The 23,173-nt window shown below is 40.9% G+C and overlaps 1 protein-coding gene across 1 annotated transcript in view; it reads right to left on the bottom strand.

The window, feature by feature from the left end:
• Positions 1-630: 630 nt before the first annotated feature.
• LOC141651715 (uncharacterized) overlaps positions 631-23,173 on the bottom strand; it is a 66,124-nt gene continuing 43,581 nt past the window's right edge. The window contains exons 4-5 of the mRNA XM_074459416.1: positions 1,020-1,121; positions 631-896 (exon numbers count right to left, since the gene is read on the bottom strand). Of these exons, the coding sequence (XP_074315517.1) occupies positions 631-896; positions 1,020-1,121 (368 nt within the window). The remainder of the gene's footprint in view (positions 897-1,019; positions 1,122-23,173) is intronic.

A 23,173-nucleotide genomic window follows, 5' to 3' on the forward strand; every position in this document is an offset into this window, starting at 1 on the left:
AAAGAACTACAACTAAATAAAACATGAGAGAAAAAGATGTCGGGAACTCACAAGACTTCATGCGCGAACGGAAACCTCCCAAACCAATAAGCAAGATAGGAGGTTTTGTAGCGATGCTACCATAAGATACCTGAAAGACAGAAAAGCAAACATGGTTCGGAAATAAACGAATTTGGGCGGGAAAAATGTGCATGGAATTTAAAGTAGAAGAAAACGAAAATAAAAGTGAAAGGGAAAGAATAGAGAGAAAAACTCCCTAGAATGCCCATTCACGCTTCACGAGACGACCAAGCATGATCGCCAAAATAGGTAACAGCAGCAAGAAGGGTCGACCGACCGCAGGTTGTGGTCGACCGACCACTGCACCTGAAGCAGAACTCGTTTTCTTCGATTTTAACTCAATAAATTGAGTTATCATGGTCTACAAACCTGCAAATGCACAATATATACGGGCCCAAAATTCGCGCAAACCCAATAAAAACAGTCTATAGTCTTAAAAATTCTAAAGCAAACCAAACAAAGCGAAGTCTCGCGCAAACCAAAAACAGTAAAAAGTCTTAAATGCGATAAATTGTCTTAAAAACTCAAGCAATAAAATGTTTATCCGCGAAAAATGCGGAAAATCTCCGATCATGGCTTCTGGCTACACGAAGTACCCTCCACGGTGGTTATCTTCTCAGCACTCCAATCCACAACATCGTCTGGCGGATCTACATCTGACGCATCCTCCCACTTGTCATATGACTCCTCAAGCTCCAAATCAGAAACTGTAACTTTGGCTGGCTCATCCTCTTCAGGCTCCTCGTCAGTGCCATAGCTCAAGCATCCTAGGCCACCTCTCTGAACAATAGGCTCAACTAGAGTTACGGGCAGCTCATCCTTCCCCAAACCAGCTCCTGCAATAGATGAAACAGACAAATCGTCCTCCAATTTGCTCCCAATCCGGGGCGGAGGTGTCATAACAGGAATAGGCACAGGTAATGAAGGAGGAGTGTCAGTAATTACAACATAAGACTTACGAGTAGAAATCGCATTACAAGTCACATGACACATAACATCTTTCTTCCTAAAAGTCTGGGCAAAACTAATGGACTGCTTCCCCACCTTAAAGGTCAGTGTCCCTGAGCCAACATCAATAACTGCACCAGCAGTGTGCAGAAAGGGTCTACCCAAAATGATAGGGATATGGGCATCCTCGGGTATATCTAACACAATAAAGTCAACTGGGAAGAAGAATTTTCCTATTTGCACAGGAATATCCTCTAGGACTCCTACGGCCGGACCGCGTAACGATCACCATTTGCACCTTTGTCATATTAGTGACCGTAAATCTAGTCAATCCTAATCTCCTAGCAAGACTCAAAGGCATGACACTAATACTAGCCCTAAATCACATAATGCCTTCTCAATTGAGAAGGTACCAATATTACAAGGGACTGAAAAGCTACCCGGTCGCCTAACTGTGTGGAGAGCAGTGTGAGTCAAATAAGAGCTAGATTCTTCAGTTAAATTAACAAACTCGACCCTATCAAGTTTCCGCTTCTTATTTAAAAGCTGTTTCATGAATTTCATATAAGCGGGAACTTGATTTACCAACTCAAGAAAAGGTACTTGCACATTAAGACTATGAATGAGATTTTTAAATTTTTCAAAATATACCTCATCCTTCGTTGGTACTAGCCTCTCTGGATATGGGGCTTGTAAAAGTAACTTAGCCCTCTCCTCTTGGTCTCTCATACCGGCATCAGTGGACTTAGGCTGAAAATCCACTACTTTATCCTTGTTATAGCTCGAACCTTCTTCAGTCCATCTCAGGTATGAACCGTTGACCGCCGTAGGGTCATACTTTGGAATCGGAACGGACCCATCAACATCTGGATCTTGCCTCGATAATTTCGAAGCCGTCGTACCCCGAAACAAGAAGTCCCTCAAGTTGTCTGACATTGGAGGACGAAAAGGTTCAACATCAGCAGCGTTTTCAGTCGATCGACCAGTGAGGTTGGTTGATCGACTGGCTTCTTCAGGACCAGAAGATGCACTGTTGCGCGGACTGGTCGATCGACTGGGTGATGCGGTCGATCGACCGTGATTCTTGCTGATCGTCTTTTTCTCGCCCTTTTTCTTCTTCCCTTTTTTTCAGACTTTCTCGTGTCCATCAAGAGTAGACCCGCTCCTCGGCGTCATTGCATGTACGGTCTCAATACGCCGATTTAGAGTGAAATTGACTCAAGATCTCAAATTTGCATTCTTATCTAATATAGCAAATTGAGATTTCACTCCGTGATTCAGACCTCATTCGCCGCATTACTTTTCTCGTACCTCCACCATAAGCAAATGCACTAGACTCGTCAACTCGCAACTTCATTATTCGACTCTTCTTGGTTGAGTGGATGGTGGTGGGGCTACATAAGGAGGCACATATGGTTGATGCGGTGAAGTAGGAGCGTAATTATACGCATTGTCGAGCTTGAATTGATGAAAAGCAAATATCTTCTCATTAGGGCTCCTGCATGCATCAACTATGTGTCCCATTCCGCCGCATCTCCCACAAAACTCCACCTGCTGCCCCTGAGAATGGAACATGGGTGGACCCTTCTGAAGTACTGTAGATAGGACCTGTAGGACCTAACAAACAACACTAGAGGAGATGGTAAGAACTGCCTCAAGGTACTCAGTCTTCCCTTGAGGCGAAGCACAGACTAAAATAAAAAACAACTAGAACTAGCGCCGCCTCCCCGGCAACGGCGCCAAAATTTGATGCCTGTCGTTGTGTGCACCAAAAATAATATTTATAATACCTATTAAAACTAACAGAAGTTAGTGGTAACAGGGTCGAACCACAGAGAGGCGGGGGAGTTTCTATTGTTTAATATTCTAGTCTTAGGGTAACAATGAGGGGGATTTTGATTTGGAACTAATTCTAAGGCAAATAGATTAAAAACTAAATGCAAATAAAAGACAAAAAGCGGTAAAGAAAATGATGTAAACCAATAATAAAAAGGAGCTAGAATGATTGGGTCACTACAGCTTCGATGGCACATAAGTCTAGGTAGGTCTCGAAATACAGTCGTGGGTGATGGGTATGACAAGTCCTCTCGGTCCAAGTCAACTAATAGCCCCTCTCGGTCTATGCTATTAGTCCCTAGGTGTCACTAATACTAACTTTCGTTCTTGATTAGTAATCCTAATGCCTAAATCGCTTACCTTTCAGTCTAGCAATTTAGCCGTCTTAATTCATTAATCTAAGCCCTTCCCTATCTTTCGATCTACGGGTTGGTCAAAACTAAGCATCTAACAAGTCTTCGCTAGGTCTCATTGATAGATATTGCACTTAACGAATCAAACGAATCAAATCAGACACGAAGGTGGTCGACCGACCAGCTACCCCAGTCGACCGACCACCCGACCGACCAGGTAAGCCAGTCGGTCGACCAAGCTCTAATCCGGGGGTCACCTATTCTAGTTCCATCTACGCTAAGTTCGCCTACATCCTAGCAAGGGTGTTTTAGCTAGACATATTAATGATAATAACAACTATAAAATTGGTAATTAAAGCATAAGAATTCATAATTGAAATACTAGAATAATTAAAGTGCATAAACTAAATCTAGGGTTACGGGATTCTAAGTGATGCGACCATAATTGGCGCATATTTAGCCCCCGAATTACCATTGTTTCTATGCTTTTTAGTGCCTATTTGGGTCATTTCTTATCTTTAGATCTTTGTTTTGCATATTCTTTGAGATTTTGATCCCTTGGTAGGAAAGGAGTAAGAATCTTGCATTTTCATGGCAAAACGAGGCTAAATGGATCGTATTCAATGACCAAGCATCAAGGAGAGACAAGACTAGAAGGCCTTTGTACATAGCTAAGTAGAAGATCAATGTTGAGAAAGGATCCTTGAGTCCCCAAGGAAATCCCCAAGGATTCTATGAAGAAAAGGAAAGAAAAGAAGAAGGAATGACGCTGTAGAAGAATCCGAACGGATCATCCATGATCCGTCCGTCCGTCCGCCAGACTCAATCCGAGCGTCCTTACCAGATCCGCTCGGATCCCCAGGCCCAATCCGAGCGTCTTCGCCTTGATCCGCCGGATCGTCCATGCCCCATCCGTCCGTCTCGACCTCCATCCGCCGGATCACAAGACAAAGCATGGTTTCGTTCTTCAAGCTCCGAGAAAGACGCCCTTCTCTCGGAGAATCCCGGAGTCTCCTTGCTCAAATCTAAAAAGTGTAATTACTAGTTTAGCCCTTAGTTAACCCTAATGCATCCACCTAATTTCCACTATAAATACCCCATTTGTAATAATCAAATCATGAAGTTTTATTAGATTAGAAATTCCTCTTAGATTAGATTAGGAGTAGATTAGAATAGATTATCATTTAATCTTTCCACAAATTACACATTAATCTTTCCTTTAATCATTGTTCAAGTTTATTATTGAGGAATTCAAGTTTATTATTGGGTAATTAGAAGATCATTTGGGTTTATTGGGAGATTGACAACCTTCCATCAATCATCAAGTTCTTCTATTATTCTTTGCATTATTATTTTGGAATCTCCATAGGTATAATTCTCTTAATCCTTGTTTTAATTATTGTTAATCTTTCTTACTTGTTCATCATGTTTGGCTTTGTTAGTATGATTGACAACCTTATTAACATGTTAAACTTGACCATGAGTGAGTAGTTACTTAGCTAGGATTAGTGGGTAATTAGGGGAAACCAACATGGGAATGATTCATGCTTAAATTAATATGCTTCCATGATCTATTTGCTTGCTTGTTTTGATCTCAACTCATGCACATGTTATGTTTGATGAAATGCTAAGCCTATGAATCCTTGCATTTACTACCATCTCTTATCTTTTCAATGAGACTCGTAAGACATAAACCAACTCGAGTCTCATTAGACCATGCATGTTGTTGAGTAGGGAAGATTAAGTCGACTTGTAGGTGTTGTACAATCTAATCGATTCGGCTCCGGGACCCAAACTTTCCTAGGATTGTAAGATATAACCCAACTCAATCCATCACAACAATAATTGCTTGCTTATAATTTGAGAACATGTTTGTATGATCAATTCCCATGAATCCCCTATGACCCCATGATATCCTAGCATTTTTAATCCATTGTTTACATCTTTCCTTTTGTTGCTTGTTTATTGCATCTATTAGATTAGAATCATCATCCCATTATAATTGTGACAACCCCAAGCACAACCATAATTAGATTGAATAATTTGAGTAACCACCGTCCCATGGATCGACCTCGACTTACCACTAACTAGTTGTATGTTGAGTATTATAAATGTGTTTGATTGGATGAGTGACGACATCGTCCACATCAAAATGGCGCCGTTGCCGGGGACGGTGTTGTTTATTTGAATTGTTCTTTTGTCTAGTTTTAGTTGTGCTTCTTCTTGAGGAATTTTGGTTCCTTGGGAATTTATTTCTTGTACTTGTTCTTTTTCACATGCCCAACATGTCTACATTCACTTTTTGGCAATATGAAAATGAATCATTTGATAAATATGTTGCAAGATTTGAAGATTATATGACTCATGCTTGGCATCATGGTTTTACTATTTCAAATTATGAAGCATGTTGTGTTGTTTATAATGGCATGAACCTTGAAACCCGCAACTTGGCATTTCACTTGAGTGGTGGTAGGATATGTGAGATGAGTTGTGAGGAATTTTGGGAATTTGTTGAGTTCATGACCACCCATTGTCTTAAGCAAACTATACATGACATCTTTGAGAATGCCAAGGAAGGTATGGAAGTGATAAAAACCACATTTCAAAAATTCATTGAGGAAAACTATGATGAAAATGAGATTTGTGAGGATGAGAAACCTTCCTATAACCTTGAGTCAACCCACTTTGTCCACAAAATTACCCCACCTTGGGAAGATGGAGTGCTAGATGAGGAGAGTGATGATGAGGAGGAGTACATTCTTGATTGTGAAACTAATGCTTGGATGCCGTCATCCTACTCTTCTTGTGTTTCAATGAAATCAACCTCCATGGAATTTGATGTTAATGGGCAAAGTGAGAATGATATGGATGAGAGCTTGAGAGAAAACTCACCCTTTGAGGATGACATATTTGAGGGAGACAATTGTGTTGAGCTTGGTGAGCCTTGCTATGACAACCCCTTTGGTAATGGACCTTGTTGGGATGAGGAATTTGATGAGGACATTTGGGAACCCCAAATAGACACCCTTAAAATCACCTTGGATGATAATGAGAGTACTTGCATTGAATGTGGTGATTTTGACTATTTGGAGGATGAGTTGAGTGAATTGCCAACCAACTACCCATTTCATGTTCCTACCATCCATCATTTCTCTTATGATTTTTGTTATAATGCTCTTGATATGCTTGTCCGGTCTTTTACTTGGGCATTATTTCATTGCATAATCTTGTGTTGCTATGCATGCCTATTCATGTCCCACTCCCAAGAATTTGACCGACTTCTACGTGCTTTGAGTGCTAGTGATGATTTTCCATGAAATTGTTTATTAATAATCTTTGGTTTAAAGGAGTTCCTCAATAAACCATTAATTTGTATTTATGCATTTAGTGTAGTTTGCATTGTACTATATCTCTCATGATTCATGTAGTTAGTTGCATATAGATTAGAATTCATGCATAGTCACTAATGGCCAAACCTATTCATTTCTACACTAGAAATATTGTTTAAATCGGTTTGGGGAGGTTTGATCATAGGTGACCTAATCATGCATCACATAGTATAGTTTATATTGCATTCATTTGTTATATATGTCATATAGAATTGCATTTAGTTAGAGCATGCATTCATTCATACCATATCATTGCATTTGTACTTTATTTCAAAAATCAAAAATCCAAAAACATGTATTTCTTTTTTTATTCCTACTCCTACATGTACATTGAGGACAATGTCCAAAATAAAGTGGGGGATGGGAATTTATATTCCAAAAAAATGATAAAAATTGAAAATTTTTGAAAAATCCCAAAAATATGTCTTTTAATTTCATAAAAACAAAAACCATAAAAATTTGAAAAATTGAAAAATCCAAAAACAAGTTCATTTCCTTTGTAGTGTAGACTTGTATATATTGTTTTGTATATATTGTGTTTGTTCATCCTTTTTCACATTGATTGACTACGCCACATCCGAGACATGAGGATATTGAAGACCGCATGGTATGATCTTTCCAATCTCCTTTTTCCTCTTTATGTTAATGACTATGTGGCTTTATTTTGATTGATGCGGTATAACAATGTGAACTTAGGACTTGCATTTAGTTTATATGTCATATTAGTTGGTAGAATCATATGCATTAGGATGTTTATATGATAGTTGCATCATGGCATGTAGTTTGCATGTTAGAAAAATTTTGCGAAACCGTCTACTTGGGAAACTTGACAAGTGTATATAGGCCCTAGAAGATGCTTTTTCTTCTTAAGACTTTGCTTGTTAGAATGCTTATAAAACACCCTAGGATGTGTCATGCTAGTATCCTTTGACCCATGGATTAAGGCCTAGTCAAGAGTACCTTGTGGTGTGATAACTCCTTGGCTACCGTTTATTCCAAGGTGACCCTTGAAACCATGCATACATCCGTCATCCATGTTCTACCACATTTTTGTCACAAAAAGGGAATGGGCACAAAAAGAAATCAATTTGAGTTCAATGAAATGAAAAGTGAAAGAAAGTTTGCAAAAATGCATCAAATGAAAAGAGGAGCAAAAATAGACTCCTAAAAGCTTCAAATATGAGGCACCCTCACTACATATGGGGTGACTTTGAAAATGTTCAAAAAGAAAATGCAAAAAGTTGAAAGTTGTCAAGTGTTGAAAAGCCAAAAATCAAAAAAGAAATGGCAAGAAAGTGTTCTCAAATGTTATTTGCCACATGAAATTGGGGGGGAAAACAAAAATGAAAGCAAACTCTCAAAGTGAAACTCAAATATCTATCGATCCCTTTATCCATCATATCCATTTTTGTGCATGGTAGAGAGGGGACGACCCTTCTTCTTGTCTAGGCAAGAGGGGGAATTCCGCGATCCTCCAGTGTTTCTAACACCATAGGGAGTCTACTCTTGACAAAAGCATTTAACGATTGAGGACAAAGGTACCCTAGCTTGACACCTTTTGGAGGTGATTTATTGGTATCCTTCTAGGCTTAGTAGTTTGAACAAATTGCATCTATGAAGGATTGTGTACCCTTGAATTGCTTCCCTTGTAGATAATTTCCGCCACTTAGATGAGGAAAGTGGCTATTCTTTTGTAGATGCATCCATTACTTGATTTTGTGTGCTTAATGTTTGGATGTGTCGCCATTTTGGCAAGACCCACCTTGCCTTGCAAGAAGGCATCCTACCTCATGGTTGTCTTGTTGTAAGTTGAAGGGGCGGAGTGAGACCCGCTAATTGTCTCATATCGGCTATTATTATTAGGTTAGGTTAGTATTGGTCCTAGTCTTTGTCACCTCTTTACTCGGGACGAGCAAAGGTTCGGTTTGGGGATATTTGATGCGACCATAATTGGCGCATATTTAGCCCCCGAATTACCATTGTTTCTATGCTTTTTAGTGCCTATTTGGGTCATTTCTTATCTTTAGATCTTTGTTTTGCATATTCTTTGAGATTTTGATCCCTTGGTAGGAAAGGAGTAAGAATCTTGCATTTTCATGGCAAAACGAGGCTAAATGGATCGTATTCAATGACCAAGCATCAAGGAGAGACAAGACTAGAAGGCCTTTGTACATAGCTAAGTAGAAGATCAATGTTGAGAAAGGATCCTTGAGTCCCCAAGGAAATCCCCAAGGATTCTATGAAGAAAAGGAAAGAAAAGAAGAAGGAATGACGCTGTAGAAGAATCCGAACGGATCATCCATGATCCGTCCGTCCGCCCAGCTCAATCCGAGCGTCCTTACCCAGGATCCGCTCGGATCCCCCAGGCCCAATCCGAGCGTCTTCTGCCTTGATCCGCTCGGATCGTCCATGCCCCATCCGTCCGTCTCGACCTCCATCCGCTCGGATCACAGTACAGCATGGTTTCGTTCTTCAAGCTCCGAGAAAGACGCCCTTCTCTCGGAGAATCCCGGAGTCTCCTTGCTCAAATCTAAAAAGTGTAATTACTAGTTTAGCCCTTAGTTAACCCTAATGCATCCACCTAATTTCCACTATAAATACCCCATTTGTAATAATCAAATCATGAAGTTTTATTAGATTAGAAATTCCTCTTAGATTAGATTAGGAGTAGATTAGAATAGATTATCATTTAATCTTTCCACAAATTACACATTAATCTTTCCTTTAATCATTGTTCAAGTTTATTATTGAGGAATTCAAGTTTATTATTGGGTAATTAGAAGATCATTTGGGTTTATTGGGAGATTGACAACCTTCCATCAATCATCAAGTTCTTCTATTATTCTTTGCATTATTATTTTGGAATCTCCATAGGTATAATTCTCTTAATCCTTGTTTTAATTATTGTTAATCTTTCTTACTTGTTCATCATGTTTGGCTTTGTTAGTATGATTGACAACCTTATTAACATGTTAAACTTGACCATGAGTGAGTAGTTACTTAGCTAGGATTAGTGGGTAATTAGGGGAAACCAACATGGGGAATGATTCATGCTTAAATTAATATGCTTCCATGATCTATTTGCTTGCTTGTTTTGATCTCAACTCATGCACATGTTATGTTTGATGAAATGCTAAGCCTATGAATCCTTGCATTTACTACCATCTCTTATCTTTTCAATGAGACTCGTAAGACATAAACCAACTCGAGTCTCATTAGACCATGCATGTTGTTGAGTAGGGAAGATTAAGTCGACTTGTAGGTGTTGTACAATCTAATCGATTCGGCTCCGGGACCCAAACTTTCCTAGGATTGTAAGATATAACCCAACTCAATCCATCACAACAATAATTGCTTGCTTATAATTTGAGAACATGTTTGTATGATCAATTCCCATGAATCCCCTATGACCCCATGATATCCTAGCATTTTTAATCCATTGTTTACATCTTTCCTTTTGTTGCTTGTTTATTGCATCTATTAGATTAGAATCATCATCCCATTATAATTGTGACAACCCCAAGCACAACCATAATTAGATTGAATAATTTGAGTAACCACCGTCCCATGGATCGACCTCGACTTACCACTAACTAGTTGTATGTTGAGTATTATAAATGTGTTTGATTGGATGAGTGACGACATCGTCCACATCACTAAGCTAGCAATTTCTAAGCTATAAACAAAGTAAATAAACTGTAGAATAAGAACAAGGATTACCGAAATTGGAACAAGTGAAGAATAGATCCGAAAGCTGTAAACCTTTATTGTGAATGAAACGTAAGCTAGATTATTGTTTTCTAGGTCTAAACTAAGGATGATGAAATAACTTGATACCGTTTACAAAGCATTGAGTTACGTTATATAGAGTTTCACGTAACACCTCCTCACTAAACCTAATTACAATGGGCTTAAATAACGTCTTTTAGTTTCTCGTCAGATTATGGAGTGGTCTATCGACCACATGTATCAGTCTACCGACCAAATGTCGGGGTAACCGTAGCTTCTGACTAAAAATAAATCTCGTGCTTCAGTATACTTGGTCGGTCGACCAATGTATCCAGTCGATCGACCAAACGTGCTGTACAGCAATGCATTCTGACGAATTCTGCAGCGCATTCCGATCTTAAAACAGCTGCCATTTCTTCGTTACTTGGTCAAATCAGGCATTCTATGCGGCGTTGGAAAGCTAAGAGGATAAGCGTTCACCTCCAATTGGAATCACTCGATTATCAGCTCTAGAACTCGAGATATTGACATCTGAAGCAGGCTGCAATATCGTGAAGTGCTTCTTTGCTTGTTAAACTCGTACGCAACCATGCTTTTGCTATCTTTAGGCCTTGAAACGCGCACCAAGCTCATTCCTCGAGTCAATACCTCATGTCAAATCCTATGCTAAACACTCGGGAACGGATTCGGCTCATTTTCCGCTGGATTCTTCACATTTCTGCAATATTATACAAAAACACGAAAGTAGACGGAAATAGGGAAAATAGTAGCATAAACTACATAATTGAGCTCTGAAATGCGTGTAAAATAGGGTGTAAAACATCATATAAATGACACGCATCAAACTTCCCCAAACCAAACCCTTGCTTGTCCCCAAGCAAGAACTAGACTCGATCCTAAAACCTACTGGAACGAGTTCAATCTCAGAGCGAAATGCAACCATAAAGCCTAAACCAATTTAATGCACAACTAACAATCAATTAGCATTGTGAATCATGCAAACGAGTTATGGAGTCGTTAAAAACTGCTGAACCGTCAACTATAGAGACTTATCAAATTGGACTCTCACGGGTCGCTCAAATCACTCAAATAAGCACAAGGTGAATATATGTAAAGATAGAAAGAAGTAATATTGTAATGACTCTCACCTAACTATGACCTATAAGAACATGCCTGCAGTTTAATATGAAAGTAATCTCTACAACCGTACATATGCATTCCAACCATCAAAGACCATTGACACATGCCGAGGCAAAATTTGGATATGTGAGGTATGTGTAAAAAAGGGCTAAGATAAATTTGGATAGAGGAGTTAAAGCCAAGCTAGTAACTACTAAACCAAATTATAACAACATCCACTTTCTTACTCAAAATTAAATCGATGAAATGGTGCTAATGACTAGCACTAAACTCAGAACCCAACAACAAGTCAACTCCCCAACAATTAGAAATAATACATGGGAGTACAAAATCACCAACTCATAACAATTGCAACATGTGATTTTTTCGAATTTTCTTTTTCTTTGCAGTACTCAGTCGATCGACCAATGTAGCCGGTCGATAGACCAATCTTTTTTTTTTTTTGAATCTCTCCTTTTTTTTTCTTTCGTATTCTGTTTTTTTTTTTCTTTTTTCTTTCTTTTCAAACCTTTTTCTTTCCTTCCCTTTCACCATTTCACCAACATCTCAATAAAGAGTAAAATAACCAAACCGCAATAAGCACAAGGTACAACTCAAGGACGTATCCCGAAGATGCCTCGGATACGACTCCTTATCACAGCTGGCGAGCCTTTGCACGCACATAAGAAACAATTCAAGGACATATCCCGAAGATGCCTCAGGTATGACTCCTTCTTATGGCTGGCGATCCTTTATACGTAGTCTAATGGACTTTAAATGACCCAAATCGGAAGTCGACAGACTGTAAATGACCCAAATCGGAAGTCGACAGACTCTAAACTGTTCCCGACGGCAGGTCCTTGACTCGCAAACCCGAGTCGCCTCGACGTCGCCCTTCCCGACGGCAGGTCCTTGGCTCAAACCCTTTTGAGTCGCCTTGACGTCGCAATGGTCTTCAGGTTGTAATCTTCGATTGACCTGGAGATCATACTTTGATTTTCGCCCTGTCCAAGCCTCAGTCAAAGTGGGGGCTCTTTAGATACCCAGTATCTGCACCTTCCAAAAACCACCCGATGATGATCAGACTATAACGTGTTTTTGATATGCGTACGTGGATTGGCTATACATATGACGGTTTAATGCACTACTCGAATATGAAAAATGATTTCAAAAGTTTTCTAACTTCATTTGCATTAAAATAACCCTATTTAGAGTTAAAACTGTCTTCGGACCCAAAACCGACTCAGAAACCCGCAACTCGAGTCAACCTGAGTCAACCCGAGTTAACCCAAATCTCGGATGTCAAAAATAATGCCATGAATGTCTTTATCATGTCATTTACATTAAAATGACCCTAATTAGAGTCAAAACCGTCCTCGGACTAAAAACCGACTCAGAAACCCGCAACTCGAGTCAACCTAAGTCAACCCAAATCTCGAATGTCAAAAATAATGCCATGAATGTCTTTATCATGTCATTTCTATTAAAATGACCCTATTTAGAGTCTAAACCGACACCGAGCCAAAAACCGACTCGAAATTCAAATCCCGACTCACACGGGTCAAACCCGAGTCAAAGACACAAAATACCTACCCCAAATATCACCTAAGATGAAGCTTACACGGCTAAGCAACCATCAAAGACCACAAATCACAACCAACAAAACATTGGTTAGAACAAATGCAAAATCCAAATTTGCGAAAGGGACAGTACACCCCATTGAGTCACGGGGTGGCTCACGCCTCAATGGGGTGTCTCCTTAGTCTCCAAGCAAAATCGACCGACCTACCATCCCACATTTCTCTATAAATACCCACCATCACACACTATAATCCTCACGCGAGTGTCCGCCCCCTCACCTCTCTCTTAAATTTCTAGACCCGACTTCCTAAGTCATAAAATCGACAGGTGTTTACGACCTACCGATCGTAAACACAAGCCTTACACATATTGTTTGGTACCGTCGCCGTGCATTCGACCGACCCATTCGACCAACTCAACTAATCAATCAACATGTTTTAATTAACATATTTTCAACTCATTTTTAAAACAAAATCCTTTTCTAAGGCACTCTTTTTAAACTTCTTGATCGTGAGTAGTCGCTACGAGAAAACTTGACTCTAAAGTCGTCTACGTCGCAAAATATCAATACACGTAAGTTTGAGGGTGTAAACAACTCACTTTATTTCATGTATTTACTATTTTTATGAGTCTATAAGCATGAACAATGCATAACACGATTCAAATTTAGGTTAGAGGAGCCAAAACTGAGTTTTGGCCTGAGGCAGAAGCCCCTTATGGTGCGAAGTGGCTCGCGCCTCAATGGGGTGCCCAGGTCAGACTCAAACGTGTTTGTTCTCGTCTTTCCTTTTTATTTCGTTTCTTATTTGTAATCGGTTTTTACCGTTTCAAATGTTTCAAATCACTTCTATGACAAACTTTTTAACCATAAATCATAATCACCCTTGGTTCTTTATACCATGACGGTTTAATCCGTGACTCGGTGATATTAATTGGTTAATTACATTTTAAAAGAAATCCTTTTCTTTTATTTACCATTTTAATTCATTTTTATGATAAACCTATTTTGACCATTATAAAAGTCATCCTTGGTTCTTTATACCATGACGGTTTATTCCGTGACTCGATAATATTATTGGTTAATTACATTTTAATGGGTATTTTAACACCCTTTTCTTTTATTACCATTTTTCTCATTTATTTACATTTGCAAACATATTAGTCATAATTCATAATCATCCTTGGTTCTTTATACCATGTCGGTTTAATCCGAGTACGATGACACACTTGACCAATTACAAATAATTGACCTTAACATAATTAGTTCAAATCAAACATTTTCCTTTACCATTTTATTATGCTTTTCAAACTTGCAAATCCGACAAAGAATGTTACTAACATAATAGTAATTATTCCGAGTCGTGCAAATAATATTTGCAATCATTAATCACAAAAACCGGTTTTAAACAACCTTTTAAACAACCAAGAAACGCTCCTTGAGTCGGCTCAAGGCTCGCGCCTCAAGGCAGCTCCTGTTTTCATCTTTTATAAACCAGGACAGGCCTTATTGACTCGCCGTGTGGCTCGCGCCCCAATGGGGCTGCCTGGCACAGTTCTGTCTTATTTTGGCACTTGTCTAGGACGATCCCCATTACGGTTAATCCGAATACATGACGGATCAGATTGACAAGCTCACGTTTTTACACTTTGTCATTTGACACCCTTTTTCAATAAATGGATCGTGTTAAGCATCATAATCCGAATTTGGTAAATGGATGTTTAATTTCCGTTCTCACATGCAAATCAATCTAAATCCAACTTTGACATCAATTACTTGATATTTGGATAAAAAAACCAACTTAGAAAGCCCACATGTTAGGTTAAACTTTTGGATGCGCATTCATGCATTTTACACCGTTTTATCAACTTTTGCACTTAAACAACCACGATCGATCAGTAGAGGCCGCTAACGCGGGCGGGATTGGGTGTCCGATTAAAGGGCTTCCCAATACGTACCCTCACCCCTTACTCAGAACCTTTGGATAGTGGATGGCCTTATCCAGGGCGTACAAGAGTCATTTTAGGCATAGAATGCTAAAAGGGGGACGATTCCTCATCTTTAGTACCTATGTCAAATACCGCTTTTTGCCTGGATTTGACCTAGGTATAAAGTGGATTTTGAACGGGTTCCAGACATCCCAAAAATGCTTGGTGGCGACTCCGAACATCTCTACATCGTTTCGCGGCCCTTGCCGAGACGAAACCGACCGATCTAAAGCGATCCGGTCGAAAGCATTTTTACGCCGCCGAGCGTGGCTTTCAAAAGACCGCTGCATGTCCACAGATTGGTCGGGCGTGCAGGTGGCCCGTGACTACGGACCGGTAGGCGGCCTAAATCTGCAGACCGAGACATGGCCCATGTCCACAGTTTTGCGACTCCGCTGGGTTGAAAATATGCAGTCTTGACCGCCAAACAAGTGGCCAAGTTCATTCAAAACAACATCATCTGCCGATATGGGGTACCCCATGAAGTCATTAGCGATCAAGGCTCTCACTTCCGGGCGGAAACTCAAGCTTTACTGGACAAATACAAGATCAAACGACATCGGTCATCCCCCTACCGTCCCCAAACTAACGGAGCGATGGAGGCAGCGAACAAAACTCTTGTCACCATTATCAAGAAAATGCAAGACAACTACCGCGATTGGCCGAGCAAACTCCCATTCGCACTCTGGGATACCGAACCTCCATTCGAACGCCGACAGGCGCCACACCCTTCTACCTAGCATACGGTATGGAGGCAGTTCAACCAATAGAATTAGAGGTCCCATCTCTACGCATCCTACTTGAGAGTCAAGTCCCTGAGGCGGAATGGACCCGTCGAAGGTACGAACAACTCACTCTTCTAAACGAACGGCGACTCAACGCCTTACACAACGTCCAGCTATACCAACGATGTATACAACGGGCATTCAACAAGAAGGTTAAACCCAGAAACATCCAGGAGTGCGACTTGGTCCTCAAGTCAGTTCGAGCACCATTACCCGTCGATCCGAGGGGAAAATTCAAACCCAACTGGCCGGGCCATACCTGGTCAAGAAAATACTTTTGGGGGGCGCAGTGAGACTGAGTGACCTAGATGGGGAGGATTTTACCAACTCGACCAACCTAGACCAACTCAAGAAATACTACCCTTGAACCATAGCAACCAACGACCTAGCCTAGTTTTACAACTAGCAACGACCTCAACCCTTTTCAAGTCAAGTTCCTCAACGTGTTCTGATTTGAAATTGCATGGTTTATCGAGTCTAAGCTGCGGCACCTTGCCCGTTTCAAATGTCCTTTGATCCGTCAAAGGCAACGTCCATTTCCACTAAAAACAAAAAACCCCCTGAACTATGAGCATGGTTTGATTTCACCTCTTCAGGTGGATACGTAGGCAGTCCCTCTTATGCATGAGGGATACAACCACAGAACCCAATTCAAATTCACAAAACATTTCGAACTACGATCATGGTTTGATTTCACCTCTTCAGGTGAATACGTAGGCAATCCTTCCTTATACAAGGAGGATACAACCATTCCCACAATCAAAAACATTACCCACATACAAAAACATCCCAAAAAAAAGAGAAAGGGAAAACCATTCCTTTTCCCACCAAAATACAAAAAAAAAGCCTTTCTCCCTTTCCACAAAATACCACTTTCCCAAGTGCAAATGTTTAGGACGATTCAAATCGAATTGCCTTTACCAAACGGATGGAAGAAACAAGCGTCCACAATTTTCGACACGGGCGATTCTCTTATTTAATTAATAATGGGAGGGATTACAATTTCAACAACAAATAAAGCTCGACGAGTCTACAACTTGTCAAAGCTAAGGTGTCAACTAAAACACCTCACATAATAAAACTAGCACAAAACACACAACAACTAGCTAGTACAACATAATGAAAACTCACAACAATAATACAACATAATAATAAAGTGGGTAATGGAAGTCTTTACTCTTCCATTCTATCCTTGCCTTTTCCCTTGGGGTACATCTTCCCCTTGCTCTTCTTGTTGGCCCGCCTAGCATGGACTTCTTCCTCGGAACGGATCCTAAACGGATCTAAGACGGCGACGGCCTCCGGTCTAGCACAAGACCCCATATTCGACCCAAGAGAAGCCAATGCACGGCCCACCATATTCTTGGGACCGGAACTCCTCCTCTTCGGTGGTCTCATCACATCGGGAGTAGCTCCATCAACACACTCCTCGAAGAAGGCACGGTTGGCCTTGCCAACCTCCCGGTACTTCAAATCGACAACCTCGTCCTTACGAAATTTGGACCTCTCTTCCAAGGACGGAGCTCGTGACCACTTGACATAAGCGGGAGTCACCCATGTCGTGGCAACGGGGTTTGGTACCTCCCAAAGCGGCCGAGTGGCCCACCATCTTTTGAAGAACTCCACAAGCTCGGAGTTCCGGAAAACATTCTCTTGGACAAGAGTATCTTGAGCGGGCACCTTTTGTTGACGCCCCATTTGCCTCGTGAGCCTTTCGGGATAAATGAAGGAAACAACCTTCAAGCCCACCACCATCAAAGAACGAGGACTAGCACCCGAAGCGGGCAACCCCGTGAAGGACCTCAAGTGCCACCACGGCACCACCCAACGGATATGAGGACCACCCTTCTCCGCCAATCTTGCGGCCCAATAGGCCTCGGTGGAAGCAAAACTATCCGGGTACAACTTCTTCCTCATAGTAAGGAGACGTAATGAGTAAGAAGAAGGATTAACTGGAGGCTCTACATACCTTAGCCTCTCCAATAGCCACACTTGAAGGATCCTCGGGGATCCGAAAGAGGGAGCTTCTCCACAAGAGCCTTCCTTGTCCAAAGCTTGGATAATCTCTCCAAGCACCAACCATGATGGATCTCTACCATGCTCCATTTGCTCAATCACATGGATAAGGGTCATGCTACCATGGCATCTTGGCCCCTCCTTCTTCAAGACATCAACAAAGAGGTACACATGGACAAGGCAAAATGCAAGAGCCCTTCTCCTAGACACCTCCGAGACATTAGCATCTAATCGGTTTGAAAAGATGTTGATAAGAGCTAACATATCCACACCATGTGGAGCAAGAAGAAAGTTGATTTGGCTTGTTGATAAGCCCAACATGGAACGGAATTTCTCCTTGTAGCACAACCGAGTCGGAGGAAGCACCGGAACACAACCCGGCCACCCACCAATGGCACCAACTTCTTCGGCAAGAGGACAAAGCTCACCTTTCGAGAAAACGAAAACATGATGTTTCGAATCCCAAAACCGAGAACATGCTTCAAGAAATGAAGGTTGCACCTTGACTTGACGAAGCACCAACAATTGACCAACTCCCATGCAAGCGAGTTGATACTTTTCGGGAGGCGACAAATCCCGGCACCATTGTCGCAAGGCGTTCTCAAAAGCATCCATGAAATATTTTTGTGGAAGAAGAAGAGGTTTTGTAGAGATGATTTTGTGTTTCGGATGATGAAACAATGAAGCGCAAACGTCCCTATTTATACAAAATGATCAGCGCATTTTTCAGAAAAAGGGGAGAGCTGGCTTCCATCGCCAGGCTGCTCGCGCCTCTTTGAGGCTTCTCCAGGATTCCCGCTGTTGACTTGTCTCTTTCAACATGTGTTTTCTCCTGACACCTCAAACCTCCCGCCAGGAAGCTCGCGCCTCTTCGGGATAATCCGGGACATTTTGTGTTTCCTCACACTCACATTTCCTTGTTTTCGCGTTTTTCAAAATCCGACACGGTTTCCATGACGCAGCTTTAAACATACGGATTTTTCTTTCTCTTTTTTTAAGGGGGAAGGTCTAGTCGCCCCGATCCGCGATGGATCGTTTCCACGTCAGTCGAAATTCCGAAAATTTTTCGCTTTTTCGCAATTCAAAAATCAAAATCGAAGATTGATAACACGACATCAATTTTCCACAAAAATTCAAGCACTCACAAATTCGAGTCTTGACCTCAAAAATCAAAAATCAAATATACTCGCAAAAATCCTTTTCTAAAAATTCTTTCCTGACGGTTTGAGTTTGAATTTTCCGAGTCAATTTCAATAATTTCGATGCAATTTAATTCACGACACGAGTTAATTGCTCAAAATTTCAAATCAATTCATTTTGAATTCCGAACGTGACGAGTTGTCACAGAATTTTCAAAATTGATTTCAAAATTTCAATTTTAACTTCAAGTCATCTTGGTTAATTTTGATTTTCGATCAAATGCTTTACGTGTTTTCAATCAAATGCTTTTACGTGTTTGCGTTTATGCGTATGTGCTATCTGTTGCTTGTTTTCTACACTAACGATGCAAGAACTGGTGCAAAGCAAAAGGAGAATCAAACAGCCGACAGCGCTCCTACGAAACACAACACAAAAAAGCAAAAAATCACAAAATAAACCACAATCCAAAAACACATATATACAAACCGCCTTACGCAAAATACATCGACAACCGTCTATCATACAGACACTGGCCTAAAACAAATGTCTATCATACAAACACTGGCCTAAAACAAACGTCTATCATACAGACACTGGCCTAAAACAAACGTCTATCATACTGACACTGGCCTAAAACAAACGTCTATCATACAGACACTGGCCTAAGACAACGAACTGGGGGCTATCCGCCACCTACCGAACTAAGCACTCTCTATCCTCTTAAACAGAAAGGAAAGGGAGCAACACAAGAAACAAAGGAGCAACAACGGAAGCAGAGGTGATTACCATTATGGTAATACCCCATTCCTGCTCCACAACAAAAAAGAAGACAGTGCCTTGCAGACTTTGGATGATGAGGAGGCCAAAAACCATGATGCGATGCACCGCTCCGATACTGAACCCCACTCATCAGCAACCTGTCTATGAGCCACAACGAAAAGGACAAGCCGGCCGTATCAGCCGCCTCTCCTCCTCTACGGAAGCATCCTCCACCACCGCCTCGGATACGGCAGCCTCCTCGTGTAGGGTAATATCCGTATAAGACCCTTTAAATTTAGGACTATAACGTAAATTTAACATGCGATTTATGGTCATAAACGAAATACAATAGAAAACGATAAAGCATAAGAATCAACCTCGGGTCCTTTGAAATGCGGCGTAATGAACAAAAATCAAAGTAGATTTCCTCCTAATCGTTGCACCCAAGACCGTCTGAGACTATGCCCCTTGTGCTAGAAAGTACTCTCTAATTGCCTTGCAATATTGAGAGAGTTTATGTGAGGTTTTCTGATGTGAGATCTAGGTTTCAGAGAGAATTGCCCCGAAACCCTAGTTTTAGTGCAAATGAATTCCCTTAGGTCAAAAGGAGAGAAACTCCCCTTTTGTTCCATTCGGTCGACCAAACCGTGGGTTAGGGAGGAAGTGGGCTTTCCACTTTCTCCTTATTTTAACTCGTGGTTTGACTCGAAATTGCTAAAATGTATATGACGGGTTTTCAATTATAAATCGTCATCGGTTATCGGTTATTAACGTATCAACTAGTAACATGACTCAGTCGATATATTAATACATGTCCGACAAAGACAATATTGTATAATTAAATAAATTCAATATACATTAATTAAATATAAATCGTTTATATTCAATTTTATGAATTAACTGCTTAATTCGTCTTAGCCATTATTATTTAATCCGTATTAAATAAAATATCTCAACATCGCGTTTGACTAAATATTAGTCAATAACTCTGACTAACTGGTTAGTCATATTAGGCATCAACATGACAGTATTTTCATACCGTCACATCTCTCAAACGTATCCTATAGGTGTGACTTTTAGGGACCAGTTGATCACCGCCATCTGTATGACAATAACGTCAAACTTATCTAGCAAGCCAACCGTTATTGATAAACGTGGACCAACTGATAATAATACAAAAGTATACCCTTTGATCCTTTTAGAGATTTATAAGTCCTTGCACTAACTGTTAAGGACACCAGCCCCAACAAGCTCCCACTTGTCCGTACAAGTGTATGTGCAATGACGTTATCCGCACTAACTGGAGGACACAGCTCCAACAAACTCCCACTTGTCCGTACAAGTGTATGTGCGATAACCGATTCTCATATTCATTTAAAAATTTCTCCCACTCAATGTAAAACAATTTGCAGATCCGGATCCGCAAAGGTCGTATTTTACAATCGATCTGTATCAAGAGTGGTTTCCCCGACTAGAGAGTAACTTAACTGATAAAACGAATCCGTATCCGAGCATGGCCATGCATTTCGATTCTGACTCCTCGAGTGGCCCCGAGAAATATCGAGTGCACGATAAAGGCTGAATATTTCCTTCAACTCGACTCCTTCCGATCTAAGCACATCATGAAATGACCCAGAAAAAATCTACTTGGCCCCCTGTTACGGATGACCGTGAGAAAGAAACCAAAGTCACCCAAAATCTGCCTTAGTCTCAAGAGACAGTCGATAGTCAAAAGAATCGACTCTTAGGATCACCATGGAGGTCCTATCCACGACCTGGCACCGAATGTAATAAAACATTTAGGACTCCACGTCGATGTCACAATTGTGTCCTACGAGATATCCGTATAACTCACCTCTGTGATTGGTCAGTCAACCGTTTGACTTATGGCTTGTTGAACCCACCATCAACCAACGTCACAAAATAATTGCCTGAGTTATCAGCTCACGTGGGCAATTAAGGACTAAAAATATAATGTTTGTTCAGTTCACTTTGTGGTGTTCAAAATTGTCGCACAATTCCACATGAAAAACAAAATATATAAATATCAAAACGATGATGTCGTATAGAGTACAAAAGAGAATGAATCTAATCGATAAAAGAGTACTACAACTCAGGAACACGTTCAATTCTCATGGAATTAACATGCCCTTCATGCTTATCTTGTCGTAATGGTTTAGTGAGAGAATCTGCTACATTATCATTTGTAGGAATCATTTCTATTTCTACCTCCTTTTGCTCCACGTAATCTCGGATTAGATGAGCTTTCCGTTGTACATGCCTAGACATAGTACTCGGACTCAGTCGTAGAATCTGCTGTAACACTTTGTTTGGAACTCTTCCAGCTGACGGCAGCGCCATTAAGAGTAAAAACGAATCCAGACTGAGATTTCGAGTCATCTCGATCCGTTTGGAAGCTAGCATCGTAACAGGTTCGGTTGCGCATAGCTTTTGATGGCCTCCATAAGTCAATGCCCAATCTTTAGTCCTCCGTAGGTACTTAAGAATGTTCTTGACAGCCAGCCAATGTGATTCACTGGATCTTTGTTGGAATCGACTTGTCATACTCAATGCATATGCCACGCCCGGACGTGTGCATATCATGGCATACATGATTGATCCTATAGCCGAGGCATAAGGAATCCGTGTCATGCGCTCTTTCTCTTCCGGTGTCTCCGGTGCTCGAGACTTGCTCAAATGCACCCCGGAGCCATAGGAAGAAACCCTTTTTGGAGTTAGTCATGCTGAATCTCTCTAGGATTTTGTCTATGTAAGACTCTGGTGAGAGATAACATCCGACGTGATCTATCTCGATAGATACGGATGCCCAAAATTCTTTGTGCCTCACCCAGATCTTTCATCTGGAAATGGTTTTTCAACCATACTTTCACCGAAGTTAAGAGAGGTATGTCATTCCCAATTAGGAGTATGTCGTCAACATACAATATTAGGAAGACAATCTTGCTCCCACTCGACTTGATATATAGACATGGTTCCTCGACCGATCGAGTAAATCCATTTTCTTTTATCACTTGGTCGAAGCGATGATTCCAACTCCGAGATGCTTTCTTAAGTCCGTAAATGGAACGCTTAAGCTTGCACACTTTCTTAGGATGTTCTGGATCGGTGAAACCTTCGGGTTGTACCATGTACAACTCTTCCTCCAAATAACCGTTTAAGAAGGCGGTTTTCACATCCATTTGCCAAATTTCATAGTCATGAAAGGCGGCAATCGCTAAGATAATCCGAATGGAACGCAGCATGACTACGGGTGCAAAAATTTCATCGTAATGCAAACCTGGCACTTGGGTGAAACCTTTAGCAACCAGTCGTGCTTTATAGATATCTTGTTGACCTTCCACTGAATGCTTTATCTTGTAAAGCCATTTGCATTGAAGGGGACGAACCTTAGCAGGTAAGTCAACAAGATCCCATACATTGTTCTCATACATGGAGTCCATCTCGGATTGCA

This window comes from Silene latifolia, chromosome 4, assembly GCF_048544455.1.
Source record: "Silene latifolia isolate original U9 population chromosome 4, ASM4854445v1, whole genome shotgun sequence".
Classification (NCBI taxonomy): domain Eukaryota; kingdom Viridiplantae; phylum Streptophyta; class Magnoliopsida; order Caryophyllales; family Caryophyllaceae; genus Silene; species Silene latifolia.